At 40.8% G+C, this 21805-nt stretch overlaps 1 protein-coding gene across 1 annotated transcript in view; it reads left to right on the top strand.

Moving 5' to 3' along the window:
* The first annotated feature begins 5123 nt into the window (after positions 1–5123).
* Positions 5124–21805, top strand: part of LOC123749966 (mucin-7-like) — an 84932-nt gene continuing 68250 nt past the window's right edge. Inside the window, exon 1 of the mRNA XM_069315991.1 lies at positions 5124–5649. Coding sequence (XP_069172092.1) covers positions 5124–5649 — 526 coding nt within the window. The remainder of the gene's footprint in view (positions 5650–21805) is intronic.

Raw genomic sequence — 21805 nt, 5'->3', positions numbered from 1 at the left:
GTGTAATAACCGACAAAGTATTTGTTCACTGTTTGATGAACATAATTGAATCAACAATACGCACACCATATTTTTGAGTACAGCGATGATTCACTCATTTTATTATATAAATATATCACACTACACACTATTGAATAATATTACAGCAAAAAAATTACGAAAAATCAATCAGAGACATTGAAACAATTAGGTAATTATCTCTTTGTGGAAACTCTGGCCTGACAGCTGGCGATCAACAGACCGCCTGGGACGCACGCTCAGTCAGCGCCTTTTTTTTGTCACACTTCCCCGCCCTATAGTGGACAATATATGCCACTTACGATTTTTTTATTATTTTTTCTGTGATCAGTAAACAGAAATTAACAGGTTAGGAAGAAAAAAATAATTTTTTTTTTTTTTTTTGGTATGCGCCTGTGGGTGTCAAATGGTATATACCTATGCGCCATTTAAGGGTTAATATACGAGAGTATTAAGGAAATTCTTGTTTCAATTTTCCTCCGTGGTATGACACTGTCACATTTTTAATCACGTGTTTATTTTCGTGATACACACACACACACACACACACAACACACGCACACACACACACACACACACACACACACACACACACACACACACACACACACACACACATATATATACATATATCCTTAGAACACTTTCCCACCAGGAGATTCGAACCCTAGCCAGCACAGAAGCTTTACAGCAACTGGCATAACTGGTATGCCTTTAACCCACTGCACCACAACTCAGACCCTTAAAAGAGATGGTAATTTCTTTTCTATCTCTTTTAAGGGTCTGAGCTGTGGTGCAGTGGGTTAAATGCATACCAGTTATGCCAGTTGCTGTAAGGCTTCTGTGCTGGCTAGGATTCGAATCTCCTGGTGGGAAAGAGTTCTAAGGTTGCACAACTTCTCTTGCATGTTTAGGCAAGTTGTGCATATATATATATATTTATATATATATATTTATATATATATATATATATGTCGTACCTAGTAGCCAGAACGCACTTCTCAGCCTACTATGCAAGGCCGGATTTGCCTAATAAGCCAAGTTTTCATGAATTAATTATTTTTCGACTACCTAACCTACCTAACCTAACCTAACTTTTTCTACTACCTAACCTAACCTAACATATAAAGATAGGTTAGGTTAGGTTAGGTAGGGTTGGTTAGGTTCGGTCATATATCTACGTTAATTTTAACTCCAAAAAAAAAAAATTAACCTCATACATAATGAAATGGGTTGCTTTATCATTTCATAAGAAAATAATTAGAGAAAATATATTAATTAAGGAAAACTTGGCTTATTAGGCAAATCGAGCCTTGCATAGTAGGCCAAAAAGTGTATTCTGGCTACTAGGTACGACATATATATATATATATATATATATATATATATATGTCGTACCTAGTAGCCAGAACGCACTTCTCAGCCTACTATGCAAGGCCCGATTTGCCTAATAAGCCAAGTTTTACTGAATTAATATATTTTCTCTAATTTTTTTCTTATGAAATGATAAAGTTACCCATTTCATTATGTATGAGGTCAATTTTTTTTTATTGGAGTCAAAATTAACGTAGATATATGACCGAACCTAACCAACCCTACCTAACCTAACCTAACCTATCTTTATAGGTTAGGTTAGGTTAGGTAGCCAAAAAAGTTAGGTTAGGTTAGGTTAGGTAGGTTAGGTAGTCGAAAAAACATTAATTCATGAAAACTTGGCTTATTAGGCAAATTTAGCCTTGCATAGTAGGCTGAGAAGTGAGTTCTGGCTACTAGGTACGACATATATATATATATATATATATATATATATATATATATATATACAGACATCTGGTGATGAGGTAGAGTGCATCATGAGCATCAATATCCTCAATCCTCCCATCCATCCTCTTAAGGTCGGCAATTTTCTTATCAAGGACCTCATCGATGGCTTTCAACCCCAGGGGAGCTCCAAGGAGTGTGCTGTCTTCAGGTTTAGTTTTATGGATATTTGGCAGAAGACCCTCTATTCTCTCTACGATGCCCTGGTTGGAACATATTATTTCACATTTCGAAGGGTTCAGGGTGAGGCCTAAAACTGCACCTTGCTCCTGGATTTTTCTGATGTCCTCCAGGAGGGAGTCTTGGGAACCAGCTAGGGTACCATCATCCAAGAACCAGATGTTAAGCTCGCTGGACAGGACCTCTATGACTTGTTTGATGACTAAGCAGAAAAGGAGAGGAGCGAGGGGGTCACCCTGTTGGACGCCTTCTCGCGAGTCAATTTCATGTTCGCCAAAAAGTAGCTTAAGATCCATACTGTAGCATGAATGTACAAAAGGGTAGAGGGAAGGGAAATGACTATGAACCGCACGGAGTACAGCATCCCTCCGCACCAAATTGAAGGCATTTTTGAAATCTAGCTTGATAAGGGCCTTTTCGTCTGTGATGTTGGCGATGAAGGCTCGAGCTGCATGGGCTGCCGCCTCACACCCTTGTGGAATGCCAAACCCGAGCTGTTTTGGCTTCAGCATGTTGGCCGCTGCATCACTAACTGTTCTTGCAGCTGCCTTTGCGACAAGACGCCGGAGAGAATTGCCCACAGCTATTGGCCTGATCCCTCCATCCTTTTTCTTTAGAGCACAGAGAGATGCTCCAAAAAAGATAGGTCTTATGGACGCTGGTATGTTGCCAGCTAGACATGTGTTGGTGAATCTGGTTAGTTCCACCAAGAGTTTCTTTGCAATTATATATATATATAACTATATATATATATATCTATATCTAACTATATATATATATATATATGACAATGTCAGACCACGGAGGAAAAATGAAACAGGAAATTTCCTTAAGTACTTTCGTATATTAAATACGAATTATCTAATGCTTTGTTTGTGCATTTGTCAGAAAAAGCTCACCAAATTGATTGGGAGAGTGCGTCTTCAATAACAAATTGTAAAAGCACCTATAACAGAAACATAATTGAATCCGCTTTGATACAGATCACCAAAGAAAGTAATTTGAATATTAGCAGTGGTCTATATAACTTAGATCCATTTCTAATAGATCAGCTAAAGGGCGATTTAAGTAGAATCATTGAAAAACATTTGTCTCACTAATTTATTGTATATATTTACCTCTTTATGTTATAATTACCTATGAATTATGGTTGTATGTCTGCTGTATCAGATGGGCCATTGGGCTACATCGGATGGGCCAATTGGGTGCATCTGATGGGCCAATGGGCCTTCTGCGTTGTCCAAGTATTGTACCTCACCTTACTTCACCACTCTTTCCTGCCTATTTATACCCATCACTCGATCTGTAAAATGACCTTCTGAAGATGTATTTAATATACGAAAGTACTTAAGGAAATTTCCTGTTTCATTTTTCCTCCGTGGTCTGACATTGTCACATTCTTAATCACGTGTTTATTTTCGTGATATACACACACACATATATATATATATATATATATATATATATATATATATATATATATATATATATATATATATATATATATATATATATATATATATATATATATATATATATATATATATATATGTCTCATTGAATATGACCGCATATTCTGTATTTACTATCTTCTTATTTAGGGCTTCTATCCCTCTAACTATTTTCTAGCATCAAGGCTTAGCTGAAAGAGGAGTTCTCCAAAACTCATTTTCGTAATTTCAAGGTGAAGAAAAAAGTGAATTACTATAGAATGTATTACACTTATTTATACAATTTGCTCAACTTTTCGCACTTATTTATACAATTTGCACCCTAACAAGAGAAATGTTGAACAAAAATACCTGTATAATAAACAAAACCCAAGATGCAAGAAGATTACAAATTCTTGAAGCAATTCGCATAAGAATAGAACAACCTACCATGAACACCCAAATCACGGAACTATATACGCTACCCACCATGAGAGTAAAGACAAGACCAGAACATAACGATGACAACACAGAAGACACTGTTCAACATAACAGGCCAATTACACCATATTAATCTTTGTATGTAGATAGGAGCTGCCTCGTATGGGTCAATAGGCCTTCCGCAGTTATCTCTATTCTTATTTTCTTATGTACTTCATCCCCCAATTATTCCTTATGTATCCCCACTGTTTTTACCTTTATTGTCTTATCACCTGACCCAGTGTGGGTATAAATCAACCAGTTCTGTAAATCTTTTCACTTGAGAATGAACCATGGAGGTTCGAAACGTTGTGCAAATTGTATAAATAAGTGTAATACATTCTATAGTAATTCACTTGTTTTCTTCACCTTGAAATTACGAAAATGAGTTTGGAGAACTCCTCTTTCAGCTAAGCCCTGATGCTAAGAAAATAGTTAGAGGGATAGAAGCCCTAAATCAGAAGATAATAAATACAGAATATGCGGTCATATTCAATGAGACATGTTTAAAAGAAAACTTGCTGCCAGTATACACCAATATATATATATATATATATATATATATATATATATATATATATATATATATATATATATATATATATATATATATATATATATATATATATATATATATATATATATTTATATATATATATGTACAACGAGTACATCGTTGCTGCATGATGCAACAATGTACTCGTCAGGCAGGTTTGGATGATCATGATGCAAAACTGTACTATTTATGGATGGTCATGGTACAAAGAGGAACTTGATTCAAAGAAAGGTTCATATTATCCCAGAAATAAAGACTTTAATAAAATGCATAACTTATTGTATTGTAATTCGTTATGCATTTTGAATTGATATACAAATTGGATTGTAATTGTAATGTTTTATCTCTTTCTTTTACAGTGAAAACATTGTTAAGAGCAACAGCAGTATCTGATGAGTACAGCAGCTGTAGGAAGACCAGGCGACAGAGCAGTGCCTGAGAACAGCAGCAGCATCACAGGAAGAAGCTGCACATTCATAAGTACTCTACAGCAGCAGCAGTTGTGGCCAGACCGAAAGATGAGTCAACACCACCACAATGGTCACAGGAAACAACACAACAAGAAAGTCAGGATTAACAGGGCGAGGAAGAGGCAGAGTTTGGTGACGACTTCTGGTGTGTTGCGGCTGTTTATTGTGATGGCTGCTACGGTGTCTGTGGTTCACACCCTGGCTCTCCCGGCCCCTGCTGACACCCTGCCTCTCCAGGCCCCTGCTGACACCCTGCCTCTCCAGGCCCCTGCTGACACCGTGCTTGTTAATATGGTGCCTGATGGCACAGTACCTGATGGCATGGTGACTGTTGGTATGGAGTTAGTTGACATGATTCCTACTAACACTCTGCCTGTTGGCACGGTGCTTGCTGATATCCTGCCAGTTGAAACGTTATCTGCTGACACTCTGCCTGCTGACATGGTACCTGCTGATACAGCATCAACTACTCCAGCACGAGTTGACCAAATACTAATAGATTCAGCATCTGATGACTCATCACCTGCTGATCCATCACCTGCTGACTCATCGCTTGCTGATCCATCATCTGATGACTCATCACCTGCTGATCCATCACCTGCTGACCCATCACCTGCTGATCCATCACCTGCTGACCTGACAACTGCCTACCTGTTTCCATCTACTCTGTCCTCAACTTATCCAACTCGTCAAGGTATGTGTTATCATGTTATGAACAAGGCTGTTCTTCATAATTTAAAATAACAAAGGTTCATTAACGAAGGTGAAATTGCACACCAGATGAGAACAGATTACTTACAAATGCACATGTACTCACCTAGTTGTACTCATCTAGTTGTGTTTGCGGGGGTTGAGCTCTGGCTCTTTGGTCCTGCCTCTCAACCGTCAATCAACAGGTGTACATGTCTGAAAATCCGACACCATTTAATAATATCATACAGACAGATAATATTGCTGTGTTGTATAAACAAGTTACCCATAGAAAATGTAATTTGTAGTGGAATTCCCATCTATAGAAAACGGGATATCATTACCACATACTATTATAAATTCACCACCTATTATGGTGGGAATTATTCTTAAATACATTAGTCTTTGGACTTTACCATCATAAAAACATCTCATATAAATTAACTTAATTATCAGAATTAAAATAGAGTAAATGTGACCCTTGTATCACTTACTGTCATCTGGACAATGTAGGCCAGTAGGGTCAGTGAGGAGGGAGTGGTCAGCCATTGTTATTGTACTAAGACCACAGAGGCTCACGGGAGCAAATACAGCTCCTGTTAATTTTACTTGGACGAAGTGTTATGGAAACCAAAGGTGTACCATCATCAACACACTGTCAACAAATACAAGTTAAGTGTTCTGCCGAAACCCATTTATCTATCATTTATGGCCATTAATGTCATTAGATAGGGTGGGCTGGTTAGATCACGAGATCGCCTCATACTAAAGGTAATTAAGCCAGGTCTTTATGGTTCCTTATACAGTGTTTTCTCTGATATAGCTGTCATATATTAGGATTCTGGCTTTACAGCTAGCGCCCTTTTGACAGGTCAAGACGAGGAAGCAAGACTTTGTGCACCAGTTACCGGGTGATGGAAGCTACCTCAAAGAGGATAATTTGGTGTCTACATCCTGGTTATACCTGGTGGACTAAGGTCTGCTGTACAATAAGATAAGGAACCTCTTCAATGTGTAGTTAATACTGTAGTTTGATTAGCTGCATGTATATAAATTTAATATAAACCCCCCTTATGTGTAGAGGATCGATTTGTGAGATTATGAGTTTATTGCAGAAATACAGGCCACTTAACATCATACAAATTGCAATTGAAGTATACAAATTAACGTAAATATAAATTCATATAAATTAAATAAATATAAATCTCACAGGTCGGTTCACACAGTACAGATTCCTGAGCCTATTGGGCTCTATCATATCTACGCTTGAAACTGTGTATGGAGTCAGCCTCCACTACATCACTTCCAAATGCATTCCATTTGTCAACCACTCTGACACGAAAAAAGTTCTTTCTAATATCTCTGTGGCTCATTTGGGCACTCAGTTTCCACCTGTGTCTGTGTCCCCTTGTGCATGTGCCCCTTGTGTTAAATAGCCTGTCTTTATCAACCCTATCAATTCCCTTCAGAATCTTGAATGTGGTGATCATGTTCCCCTAACTCTTCTGTCTTCCAGCGAAGTGAGGTTTAACTCCCGTAGTCTCTCCTCGTAGCTCATACCTCTCAGCTCGGGTACTAGTCTGGTGGCACAGCTTTGAGCCTTTTCCAGTTTAGTCTTATCCTTGACTACATATGGACTCCATGCTGGGGCTGCATACTCCAGGATTGGCCTGACATATGTGGTATACAAAGTTCTGAATGATTCTTTACGCAAGTTTCTGAATGCCGCTCGTATGTTGGCCAGCCTGGCATATGCCACTGATGTTATCGTCTTGATATGGGCTGCAGGAAACAGGTCTGGCGTGATATCAACCCCCAAGTCTTTTTCTTTCTCTGACTCCTGAAGAATTTCTTCTCCCAGATGATACCTCATATCTGGCCTCCTGCTCCCTACACCTATCTTCATTACATTACATGTGGTTGGGTTAAACTCTAACAACCATTTGTTCGACCATTCCTTCAGCTTGTCTAGGTCTTCTTGAAGCCTCAAACAGTCCTCTTCTGTCTTTATCCTACCCATAATTTTGGCCTCGTCCTAAAACATTGAGAGAAATGAATCTCTACCTTCCGGGAGATCATTTACATATATCAGAAACAAGGTAGGACCGAGTACAGAACCCTGTAAGACTCCACTGGTGACTTCACGCCAATCGGAGGTCTCACTTCTCACCGTAACTCTCTGCTTCCTATTGTTTAGGTACTCCCTTATCCACTGAAGCACCTTACCGGCTACACCTGCCTGTCTCTCCAGCTTATGTACTAGCCACTTATGCGGTACTGTATCAAAGGCTTTCCGACAATCCATGAAAATGCATTGCGCCCAGCCCTCTCTTTCTTGCTTATTCTTTGTCACCTGGTCTTAGAATTCTATTAAGCCAGTCAGGCAAGATTTACCCTCCCTGAACCCATGTTGGCGATTTGTCACGAAGTCCCTTCTCTCCAGATGTGATACCAGGTTTTTTCTGACGATCTTCTCCATCACCTTGCATGGTATACAAGTCAAGGACACTGGCCTGTAGTTCAGTGCCTCTTGCCTGTCGCCCTTTTTGTATATTGGGACCACATTCGCCATCTTCCATATTTCTGGTAGGTCTCCCATCTCCAGTGACTTACTATACACTATGAAGAGTGGCAAGCAAAGTGCCTCTGCACACTCTTTTAGTACCCATGGCGAGATTCCGTCAGGACCAACAGCCTTTCTAACATCCAGATCCAGCAGGTGTCTCTTGACCTCCTCTCTCGTAATTTCGAACCCTTCCAAGGCTGCCTGGATTACTTCCCTTTCTCCAAGCACAGTGACCTCACCTTGTTCTGTTATGAAGACCTCCTGGAACCTCCTGTTGAGTTCTTCACACACCTCTTTGTCATTCTCTCTATACCTGTCCTCGCTTGTTCTAGGTTTCACTTCTGATGTGACTGTGGAGTAGCTTTGGTTCGGTCTTGGCTTTGTTTGCTATATCATTTTCATAACTTTTGTCTGCTTCTCTTCTCACCCTGACATACTCATTCCTGGTTCTCTGGTATCTCTCTCTGCTTTCTGGTGTTCTGTTATTTAGGAAGTTCCTTCACGCCCTTTTGTTCAGTTTCTTTGCTTCGATACATGCCCTATTATACCATGGATTCTTCTTTTGCTTCTCGGATTTTTCCCTTTGGGCCAGGATAAACCTGTTTACTGCCTTCTGACACTTTTGGGTGACACAGTCTATGATATCTTGTACAGTCTTAGCTCTGAGGTCTGTGTCCCAAGGTAATTTCCTTAGGAAGCTTCTAATCTCCTCATAATTTCCCTTTCGGTATGCCAGCCTTTTGTTTCCTAGTTCTTTTTTGGGAGAGATAATTCCTAGCTCTACCAGGTACTCAAAGTTCAATACACTGTGATCACGTATTCCCAAGGGTACTTCCATCTTAACTTCCCTTATATCCCAATCCTTTAGGGTAAATATCAAATCAAGCATTGCTGGTTTATCTTCTCTCATTCTTGTTGGTTCCTTGATGTGCTGGCTTAGAAAGTTTCTTGTTGCCACGTCCAGCAGCTTAGCTCTCCATGTTTCTGGTCCTCCATGCGGGTCTCTGTTCTCCCAATCTTTTTTCTCATGGTTGAAGTCTCTCATGATTGAGATCCATTCCTGCTAGCAACAGAAGCTGCTCTCTCTATTCTGTTAATGGTGGCCATGTTGTTTCTATCATATTCCTGTCTGAGTCTTCTGTCATTTGGTTGTGCATTATACATGACTACGACTATAATTTTTTGCCCTCCAGCTGTTATTGTACCTGTTATGTAGTCACTGAAACCTTAACATCCCTGAACAACCATCTCCTCAAAATCTCAGCCTTTTCTTACCAGCAGGGCTTCACCACCACCCCCTCTTCCTTCTTTTTCTTTCCTCATAACATAATAGTCCTGTGGGAACACTGCATTTGTTATGGTTTTCGTTAGCTTTGTTTCTGTGATAGCTATTATGTCTGGGTTTTCCTCTAATACCCATTCATCAAGTTCATTTGCTTTATTTGTAATTCCATCTATGTTAGTGTACATTGCCTTGAGGCTCACTTTCTTCTGTCCCTTCTCAAATCTCCTCCTTGGTGAGTGTTCTGCTGTTGGGGGAAGCTGTTCCATTGGTGTGAGGATTTGTGAGATGGATAACAGGGATGCAGAGGATACTGGGATGAGGGGTGGGTCAAGTGAAGGGGGAGGGTCAGGGAGGGTACGGGGTGAAAGGGGAGGGAGGACTGGAAGGAAAGGGGGGGAGGGGGGGGGACTCGGCGGGAGGAGGGGAGGGGTTGAAGGGTGGGGATTGGGTGTGAGTGGAGGAAGATTTGGCTGGGTATTTGAGTAGGGGCAGCAAGGGTTTGGGGTAGGGGGGTTTTCTATGCAGAGGAGGGTGGTGGGGTTGCCCTCCCCACTGGTGTTACTGGGTAGCTAGCTGTGGGTTACCCCCTCGCCTCTGGGGGTGATGTGTTGGAAGCTGTGATTTCCTGGTTTTCCCCTCGCCCTGCGCTTCATCCTTGCTTCTGCCGCCATGGCCCTCTCCTCCCTCATCATATCCTTCTGGAGGAATACTTTTTTTAATTCTCCCACATGTTGCAGATGGCTTTTCTTTGTTAGAATCATCTCCTTTGTGTTTTCGTTTGCAAACACTATCTTTAACACACGGTCTCGGTCTTTTTTGTACCAGCCTAGCCTGAAAACCTTCTCAATGCTATGCTCAGTCCCTTCCATGTCTAGTGCCTTCAGTATTTCATTCACTGCTGCTTTGTCCTTATCATTCCACTCTTTCCTATTAGAGCCTTCCTACTCTTTAATACCCACAGCTATCTTTTCCTTTCCAGCAGCTGGCTAGTGGAGCGTGCTGCTTCTTGCGAGGTGGCTGCTTTCATGGCTACCTCCATCACTGCAGACATTACTTCAGAGTTTTTTTTTTTTAGCATTTCTGCAAATGTTGCTTTTATTGTGACATTCTCTTCTAAAATACTATTACCACCTCCCTGGGTGGTTATCTGAGTCTCAGCATTGATACTGTTCTCTTTGAGGGCTCTAATCTCCTCCTTTGCTGCTGTCAACTCTCTTTTTAGGTTGTTTATTTCATTCTTCATTTCCTGCATCTCCATCTTGATGTCCCCCAGAAACTGGCGAACATTTTCTTCATTTTTCACCTGGACTTTCCCCTGTTCCCCTGTTACCTCTGGCTGTCATGCTTAACCCTGTTCCTAGTTGTGCTGTGATAGGATTTGTCAGAAGGGCAGAGCGGGGTGGGGGGGAGAGAGAGAGAGAGAGAGAGAGAGAGAGAGAGAGAGAGAGAGAGAGAGAGAGAGAGAGAGAGAGAGAGTGGGAGAGGGAGAGGGAGAGAGGGGGAGAGAGTGGGGAGGGGTGAGAGAGAGAGAGAGGAGAGTGTGTGTAAGGGGAAAGGGACAACATTTGCAGGGGACTGGGGGGTGGGGGGGGGTGGAGATGGCGACCAGGTCAGATCAGGTCAGATGGGGGGTAAGAGAGAGGGTGGAGTATACTGAGGTCTTATCCCTTTTGGTAAAAGGTGTTAATCCTTTCTTCCCTGACTGAACGTTTGTGTGTGTGTGTGTGTGTGTGTGTGTGTGTGTGCGTGTGTGTGTGTTTTTTTGTGTGTGCGTGCGTGTGTGGCCTGTTAAGTATGCAAATGAAGGTTTATGAATAATTAAGTAAACAGTCAGCATATGCAAATTGACCAGTAGGCATGTAATGTGTTAAGTTTACATGGAGAATTGAATGTTTTAGTTAATTCTTATTTGTGCTGGCAGCATTTGGAAATGTTAGTACCTAATTTGGAATAACATACAAATCCTGTTATATGTCTATGCAATAACGTATCAAGAAACTAGGCTAATGTCTTGATATGCATCATGCATTAGGTTGTAGTTTTTCTTGTGATTCACAGAGACTAGCGTAATAGATCATAAGCAGTTTGTAAGCATAGTTACCATACCTTAAGAGTTATAAAGTAATTGAACAGAGGTGCCCTATGTCCATATAGCTTAAATTTAATGGTCAACAGAGAGTTGTCATGAAATTTCATACACCAGCTGATGCTGCAATTCTGCTACATATCCAGCTGTGGTTTAAAGGGACGGATGTATACCACTGATTTCAGAAATATTATACTTTGTAACGGGTTTTTCGTGGGGTGGCAATATACTACATACCTGGAGATGTTTCATCGTTATTAGGTATATATAATACATGCTATGTTACCTGTTATTTTAGCTACACGTGTCTGTTAAAGTATACTTGGCTACACGGAGTGAGAAAGCTAGCAACTTTACTGCCTCCCAGAGTTAAAAGTCAGTTTGTCTATTGATGTAGTAGACATAGAACATGTACTACTGGGCAACTACTCCAACAATTAACTACCCTTTTTACCTTTAAGTTAAATGATTGTTTTAGGGTCAAGTATTTAATAAGTGGGTTACAATATAAGATGAAATTATTTCCACAGTTTTTATAAAGTAATAAAATTTTTATTGTAAAATAAAATTTGAGAAACTGCATAAGTGACAAAAATCTTGTAAACTCTTTCTATAAGTTTCTAATGAGGGAAAGATTTTTCCCCATGGCAGGGAGAAATAACAGGTAGAGTAAGCCTTACCATTAAATAATATCAACACAATACAATATCTTGAATGTGGATATTTTAACACCAGAACGATAGCCTAGTTAATAAAATAGAGTCAACAATTGAATCACGACAAACACGATTTGTATTATTTGAAATTTAAAACAGTCTTATCTTTCCACATTTGACACAATTCAATGCTGCACAATAATGACAATTATATGCACATTAAAGTTTCCATCAAACTCTAAAGAATTATGTTATCAAGATAATTATTTATAAGTATGACCACTGGAAAATGTGTAAACATAGAAAATGTTAAGGAATGGGTTGCTTGCTGCTCCAAAATTACATCGGATTTTTGACAGAGTTACTTAGGCCAAAAACTGAAGCAGTATAAATCGTAGCGGCTCGCAAAATGTTCGTACTCTGTTTTCTGTTAGTGGGTCCTCGTGTAGGGTAATTTCATGAAATTTAGTACATCAGTTTAGTACGTTAGAAACGTATGGGAGAACGGGCTGGAGCAGCGAGCAGCCCTTCGTCTGCATCATATGGATACTTAAATCCCTGTTATTGGGGTCGGTATAAGAGGGATTGACTGAACACTTTACTTCTCTCCCTAATATTACCTTGATATACTTATGCAACTACAATGCTCTTCACCTGACAATTTATAATCATTACTGACTATGTCTTGAAGTTTGAGTTAAAGAGGCAGAAAGGGACCTCAGGAATCCTCAAGTTGTGCTTTCGGCCTGTAATCTGACGTTACAGTGATTGTCAGGTGAGTATAACATCTCTATCTCCATGCACATATTATCTGGATCCATTTATTCATGTATAATTATATATTCAGATGATGAGTCATAATAACGTGGCTGAAAAATGTTGACAAAACCACTTACTAGAAATTTAAGAGACGACGACGTTTCGGTCCGTCCTGGACCATTATCAAGTCGATTGTGATGAGACGCGGGAGGCAAGGGCATTAAATAGGCAAGAGAGAAATGAGGAGATGGAAATCTTAGAGGAAGATAAGAGCAAGGCAAAAGGTACGGAAGGTAAGGTGTAATAATAGGAATAAGAAAGGGATCGTAAAGAAAAAAAACAAAGATAAAAGGAAGGGTACGATTATGTTAGGTCACGTTTGTTAGAAAGTGTAAGCCATTTGAGTACATACTGTGAAAGGGAAGAGTCAACAGCAACAAAGCCAGGACTAGGTTGAGTATCAGAGCCGATTCGACAAGACGACGTCTGTGTAGAGGTAGGAAAGATTATTTTAGAGGAAGACCAATGAATAGGATGATTAGGATCTCTAACATGACAGAAGAGAGCATTGTGTGTGTCTGCGGACCTAACTCTTCTTTTGTGTTCCTTTTGTCTGTCATTTAGTGTTCGGCCAGTTTCACCAAAGTATTGGAGAGGACAAGACGAATAGCGAATAGAGTAGACACCAGCAGCATTAGAAGCAGGAGGAGCAGTGTGAACTAGATTGCTACGAAGTGTGTTAGTTTGTCGAAAGGCGAGCTTTATGTCAAGAGGACGAAAGGTATTAGTAGGAGTTTTGAGTTCAGAAATAAAAGGAAGGCAAAGCAGTGCTAATTGTGTTGGAAGTAGGTTTAGGATGAAATAAATTTTGTTTAGCTTGAGAATAGACACAGTTGATAAAATAAAACGGGTAACCAAGGCGAGAGAATGATTTGTAGATAAAGGAAATTTCAGAATCAAGAACCTGAGGGACGCTGATGCGTAGAGCGCGGAGGAAGAGAAACAAGAATATTTTTCTGAAGAGGATGATGGTAGGAAAGGAAGTGAATGTACTTGAAAATGGTCCAGGCCGGATCGAAACGTCGTCGTCCCTTCAATTTCTAGTGTGTGGTTTGGTCAACATAATTATATATTCTTACTCAAATGCTGGCTACATAGTATAACATCAACCAAACTGATCTGTTCACACTTGTATGTCTACATAACTTTATTGTGCAATTAGGGCAGACCTTAATAATCTAAAATTCAAATCCCATTGTGCTGATGGAAATTCCCTGTTGAAGTGATTATTAAAGTTAAGCAATAAACTCACTTGTAGACCTCCGATTCTCGTATACATGAGAATGTATACATGAGAATATATATACTCGTATATATGAGAATGTATAGTCTTCAACACAATAATGCCAGTAGCCTCTTCACTTTCAAACTATGTATTATAGTATTGGGTTAACCACCCTGAAAAAACTCATTAACTTTGACATTTGGGATTACGGAGCAATTTGGTTTCACATTTCCATTTACATGATACACATGAGCAAAGTAAACATTTTCCATTTGTTCCATTTTACATTCCATGCGGTTGTGATCCATGAGTCTTTCAATTTTTACCGAGTCCTCAGTACTCCAGTTCACACATGATTTTCGTATCGACTGTGCATTCCCTCTCCTCGACGTATACGTCAAGACCAGAGACGCCACCTTCACTACTGACGTCTACAAGATACCAACAATCATGGGTGTGTGTGTGGATGGCCTCAGTGAGTGACGCTACTGATACAAGACAAGTGTGATGAACTCATACACACGTAGACCTCTCACCCACTGCAGAAACTGCACCCAGCGCACAAAGAATTGGAGAATATGGTGCAAGCCCCAGTAAACTATGGATAAACAAAGAAGTGAACACCTGTATTACGAAGTATCTAAATAAATTGTACAACTCCACCCACACCAGCAGTCGCCCCCACGCAAGTTAGTCAGTAAACTAGCCCGACATTCAAGAAAATAGGCAAGCAGGCAGTCAGGCTGACATGAAAGCAAGATGGTAGGCAGGGAGACAGAAAAGCAGACATAGAGGCAAGCGATCTGGAAGGCAGGCCATCAGGAAGGAAGACAGGCTTGCAGAATGGCCAGAAAGCAGGAGGTGAAGCAGAATGACAATCAGGCTGGTAGGTTTGCAAAATGGCAGGCAGGTTGACAGGATGGCATGGAGTCTGAGAGGCAGGATTGCAGGCTGGCTGGGAAGCATGATTCAGGCGGGAAGGATGAGAGGCAGGTTGGCAGGACAGCAGATTAACTGGCCGGCGGGACGTCCTGCAGACTTGCAGGAAGGCTGGCAGATTGGCAGACAGGCTGTGAGGCACACTAATATCATGGCAAGCAGTCTGTCATGACGGCAGGCAGGCTAGCAGTACGGCAGGTAAGCTGGCAGGCAGGCTGGCAGGAGAGAAGTAAGAACGGCAACAGGCTGGCAGGTCGGAAGACAGGTTGACAGGATGGTTGGCAGGACGGCAGTAAGGCTGACAAGATGGCAGGAAAGTTGACAGGATTGCAGGCAAGATAGCAGGTAGGCTGACAGGAAGGCATACAGGCTGGTAGGACGTCAGGCAGGAAGCTGAAAGATTGGCGATCAGTCTGGGAGACACGCTGGTATGATGACAGGCAAGGTAGCAGGATGGTAGGCAGGACTGCAGGCACACTTGCAGGAGGGTAAACAGGCTTTGATGGTCGACAGAACGGCAGGCAGTGTTGGAAATTTCCAACAGTTATTCTCATCCCTAATACAATAGGATGTATTTCCTGTATACACACACTTCACACTCATTTAATACTCATTTACTAATCCTTAGTACAATGGGATGTATTTCCTGTACTAAACGTAGTAATTAACTAACACTACTAATCCGTAGTTTAGTATCACAGAATTCATTGCATTAGGATGTGAAACATCATGTAATTTCACCTAGAATTTTGGCAGTGTTGCGTCAGCCACCCACGGAGAATAAATTTCCACATATCTGTAGATGTAATAGAAGTCCAACCATTTACTTTCCGTTATCAAGGATAATTATTTAGTAATAGGTTTACTTTATTTAGTATACAACAGTTTACTGGAATTCCTTTACCAAGCTTGATAGCTGTGCCAGTAAATAATATTATAATCTAAAAGGATTTTCACCTCCAAAGGATTGTCGTTTTATTTGTGCAGTCTACATTAACAGAGTAGCACTACGAGAAAATATATTACTACATGATGCATTTATATATGACGTAAATATTCATCATAAACATTTCCTTCCCTATTAAACTTCAAATAATTAAATATAATTTATGGTTGGGGCCCCGACTTGGAGCTATCGAGCATACCCGTCCCGAGAGGGAAGGGGTCTCTCGCCATTTTTCATCAACTGGCAATACGGTGTTCCGAAGAGATCCTTACAAATCCCACAATCTAGCAAGCATCCGTACATCATCGGGCTTCAGATTGAGGACGCAGCTTACCAGAATCACGGACACCAGTTCGGCAGGCATTTTTACCTTTTGTATTATTATTTTAAGCTCTAATAATAATTAATACAGGTGCCATATCGTGACGCTGAAGGCGATAAAATAAACCCCCATGTAAGTGTTGTTTCCACCCCTCCAAATATTTAGATATTGCATTTATGTGTGTGAATACTAATTTGGAGTGAAAATTATGGAATTTAATTATTGCGGCCTGGGGCAACACCACTGAAGAAGCGTGTGACTCATATACTCACGTGTTCCAAGCATCACTATCTCAGGCTGTTTCCAGACTGTTGTAGAGACTGGACTCCACCTTCGTCCCTCTGTCACAGCTGAAATAGAATCAGTTTTCATTGTAGATAGCACCTTTTAATTATTGAGAGTCAATACATCTATATTGCATTGATTACTTAATAATCTTTATCATGCAGTAGTATTTTTGCAATACAATTTTTTATCATTATCTATGTGTGTACATATTATCATAATTATTATTACATAATATATGTTGCACGTAGATTAATCTCATAGAATACCCCCCAAGATGTTTCATGGAAAGCTTTATCTAGATTGTATAGAATTTAGTCACTGCAGAATAGAATATTAGAATTTATTACATATAATCATAGAGATAAATAAGTCACTGGTTCTCTCATTTAACAACGCATTCTGGTTCTTCGAGCAATATTAGAATTATTATTATTTGCATTTATAGAATTATACATTTTATCAGTATTAAACTAGAGCCAGATTCCCACTCAGGCAGGCTAACATAAGGTCATGGAAGCTGGCAGAATGGTAAGATGGCAGGCAGGACGGCAGACAAGTTAGCAGGCTGGCAGGTTGAATGGCAGCCTAGATGGCAGGACGGAAATTAGGCTAACCTGCTTAATGTCTGTCCTAATATCAGGCAATCTAGCAGGATAGCAGGCAGGCTGGCAGGACGACAGGCAGGATGGGAGAACGGCAACCAGGCTGGGGGGGGCAGATCGGTAGGTAGGCTGGCAGAACGGCAGACAGGCTGGCAGGCAGGCTGGTAGGTAGGCCGACAGGATGGCAAGCAGGCAAGCTAGAACGCACTCTGGCAGGCTAGCTGACAGGCAGATTGGGAAAGGTGGGAGGTGGGCAGATGGGAGGCAGCCTTGAGTTAAGATGGTCAGTAACCACAAGTGGTTAATCTGGTTTTGTCTGAGCCTTAAATATATGATGGAAGAATTGTTAAACAGAGCAGTATGTATGGAGTAGTTTGGGACCCTAAAGACATGCTGCATTTTTATCAGATTAATAATGGCAACTAACTCTAGCAAGCTAGAGTATCAGAACCTTTAGTCAGACCCACCTCTTCCCATGGACACCTTTAGTCAGACCCACCTCTTCCCATGGACACTTTAGTCAGACCCACCTCTTCCCGTGGACACCTTTAGTCAGACCCACCTCTTCCCGTGGACACCTTTAGTCAGACCCACCTCTTCCCGTGGACACTTTAGTCAGACCCACCTCTTCCCATGGACACTTTAGTCAGACCCACCTCTTCCCGTGGACACTTTAGTCAGACCCACCTCTTCCCATGGATACTTTGGTCAGACCCACCTCTTCCCGTGGACACCTTTAGTCAGACCCACCTCTTCCCATGGACACCTTTAGTCAGACCTACCTCTTCCCATGGACACTTTAGTCAGACCCACCTCTTCCCATGGATACTTTAGTCAGACCCACCTCTTCCCATGGACACCTTTAGTCAGACCCACCTCTTCCCGTGGACACCTTTAGTCAGACCCACCTCTTCCCATGGGCACCTTTAGTCAGACCCACCTCTTCCCATGGACACTTTAGTCAGACCCACCTCTTCCCGTGGACACCTTTAGTCAGACCCACCTCTTCCCATGGATACTTTAGTCAGACCAACCTCTTCCCATGGACACCTTTAGTCAGACCCACCTCTTCCCGTGGACACTTTAGTCAGACCCACCTCTTCCCATGGATACCAAGGAAGGACTGTGGGAATTTACTTATGAGAGCAATATTTAATAAGTTTAATTTTATATGAATAATTATTTTAAATTTTGGTTAATTATATATTTAATTACATTATAAATTTATTTTATTAAAAGTAGTGGACTGAATCAGTCTGTACAACTGATTCCTTACACACTTGGGGGGGGGGATTATATTTAAACCATAAATAACTAATCTTAAAAAAATCTGTTAATTAAGTTTAGAATTTGGATTTAAGGCGTTTCTTTGCTATACGGTCTTGCTCTCAGTCTGGACGCCAGCCTGCCTACAATATACATTGCAGTAATGCATAGAAAATTTATTGAATTATTAAATCACGAATTAGGATGATTTATTATCGCGAATACTTACCCATCGGGGCCGGTTGATCATGCCACATAACCATATCAGGCTGGTAAACTAAGAAGGGCCCCCTCCCTATAACTATATCAGAAATGGAACAAGGAACTTCCCTTATTGTAGAAGAGGTCAATCAGCGGAGTGTACCATAGAACCTTAATACTGTTAAAAACTCCAACCCTGCAGCAAGTGTACTCACCTAATTGTGCTTGCGGGGTTTGAGCTTTGGCTCTATGGTCCCACCTCTCAACTGTCAATCAACTGATGTACAGATTCCCGAGTCTACTGGGCTCTATCATATCTACGTTTAAAACTCTGTATGGAGTCAGCCTCCACCACATCTACTCTGACACTGAATTTTTTTTTTTTAACGTCCCTGTGGCTCATTTGGGTACCCAGTTTCCAACTGTGTCCCCTTGTTTGCGTACCACCCGTTTTAAAAAGTTTATCTTTATCTACCTTGTTAATCCTCTGAGAGTTTTGTAGGTAGTGATCATGTCTCACCTTACTCTTCTTTCTTCTAATGTTGTGAGGTGCATTTCTCTCAGCCTTTCCGCGTAACTCATGCCTCTTAGTTCTGGGACTAGCCTAGTGGCATATCTCTGAACTTTTTCAAGCTTCGCCTTGTGCTTGACAAGGTACGGGATCCATGCTGGGACCGCATACTCCAGAACTGGTCTTACATATGTGGTATACAAGGTTCTGAATGATTCCTTACACAGGTTACTGAAGGCAGTTCTGATGTTAGCCAGCCTCGCATACGCCGCAGATGTTATTCTTTTGATGTGGGCTTCAGGAGACAGGGTTGGTGTGATATCAACTCCTAGATCCATCTCTCTCTCTGTCCGTTTCATAAAGGACTTCATCTCCCATTCTGAATCCTGTGTCTGGCCTCCTGTTTCCACTGTCTAGTTTCATTACCTTACATTTACTCGGGTTGAACTTTAGTAGAGATTTGTTGCACCATTCATGTAGTCTGTCTAGGTCATCTTGTAGTCTCATACTGTCTTCCATCGTCTTAATCCTCTTCATAATATTTGCATCATCAGCAAACAATGAGAGGAATGATTCTATACCATCTGGGAGATCATTGACATATATAAGAAACAGCATGGGTCCAAGGACTGAACTCTGCGAGACCCCACTGGTGACGTCTCGCCAATCTGAGACCTCACCCCGCACAGTGACTCGCTGTCTTCTGTTACTTAGGTACTCCCTTAGAGTGTGTTCCGTTTGGGTTAAGTGTAATATGGCGAGTCTCCTTTCTCAGTCAAGGAGCGCTCATGCCCATATATATTTTATCACAATCCCAGAGGAGAGGTATTTAAATTTTCCTTTCTTTAAAATGATTTCAACTTTTATTTATTTTGTTAATTTATGCTGAAAACCGTAACCAGACTCTATGAATTAAATATTTATGTATAGACACAAATACGCTCTGTACTCTACATGTTTGTGACGTGGCGATCACATTTTCTCCACAATGAGTGGAGGAATTATTTACATTTCTTCCTATTGAAGATAAACTTAATTTTTTTTTATGGTTCTACACAACAACAGAAACTATCTTTTCCTGATGTATATTTAATTAGGTAAAATATAATAACAATAAATAAATATTGTGTGGGAAATTTCCTACATAATTCCAGGGAAAAGAAACATGGATCGGAACCCACTGTTTAGGACTAGCCGAACACTTCATTACTCCTTTTCAGATTTTTTTTAAATATTGTTTTAATTTTACTTTGCACTCCTGTGCAGCAGTACGTACAGGATGGACGTCCAGTATTGGAGGTCTCTTGGCGACTTCTTCTCCAGCCCACTCCAGTGGTACTAACTTTTATAATGTCTAGTACCTGGCTAGGGTTCGAGTCTCTTGGTGGGAAAGTGTTCTAAAGTTGTATACTTCACTCTCGTATTTAGGAGAGTTGTGCCTTAAGCATAGACACTGTGTCTTCCCATATTAACAGGGACTTGATGAAATTAACGTCTAAATGACCCCTCACTTGCTCTAGTGCTCTTGGGAGGTGGTGATCTTTGGTGTATTTAAATACTCCGAAATTACCATCTCTTTTAGGGTCTGAGCAGGTGGTGGAGAGGGTTAAGGCGTACCTGTTATGCCAGTTGCTGGAAGGCTTCTGTGCTGGCTAGGGTTCGAGTCTCCTGGTGGGAAAGTGTTCTAAAGTTATATATATATATATATATATATATATATATATATATATATATTGTGACGGTAACGCGTTGGTGTTCGGCTGTTTAAGGCTAGGGGTATGGCCTCGTCACATAGTTATAAAAAAAAATAGAAAAACTGGAACTTCGTCTGTGGTAAGGTAAGGAGAAGACACACAAAACACAAGTAAAACTTTAACAATGAAATTTTAATGACGTTAAATAAATCAAAACATGAAAATATGGACAAACAAATATGTATAATAAAATCAATCAATCAAAATAATAAGAATACTTAAATGACACAATGAAAAGTTACGTTAAGGCAAAATAACAAGAAGTGCAACACAAAGGTAAGTGGGAGGTGCTGGAATATTGGCTTAAAGCCACCACCTCTCTCAGTACACGCTAGAGTCTAGCTGGGAGGTGTGATGGCCACGAAAGCACTGAACATTCTGAGGACTGATGTTGGGGCGACCCCAGACATCAGGTAGTATTGGGGGGCGAGTGCAGGTGCAGCCAGACCGGCGACCAATCAGCGGAGTCGTAGCGATCAACGGGTAGTTTGGTGGTTGGAGTTCGAACAGGTGGCTGGCTGCATACGTTTTGCTCACCCTGGCAAGCCTTGCTGGTGTTGTTGTCGTTGTTGGACATTTCTTCCATAGTCTTTTTATATAATTGTGAAGACGTAATTATGGAGGGAAGAGCAGGCTCAATCTCTTGAAGGAGATTATCGTCACAACTCTCCCCCGAAGCCTGCGGTTCTGGAAG

Source organism: Procambarus clarkii, chromosome 7 (assembly GCF_040958095.1).
Source record: "Procambarus clarkii isolate CNS0578487 chromosome 7, FALCON_Pclarkii_2.0, whole genome shotgun sequence".
In the NCBI taxonomy this organism is placed as follows: Eukaryota; Metazoa; Arthropoda; class Malacostraca; order Decapoda; family Cambaridae; genus Procambarus; species Procambarus clarkii.
Note: the sequence above shows the minus strand (reverse complement) of the source record. Positions and strands in the feature narration are given on the sequence as shown.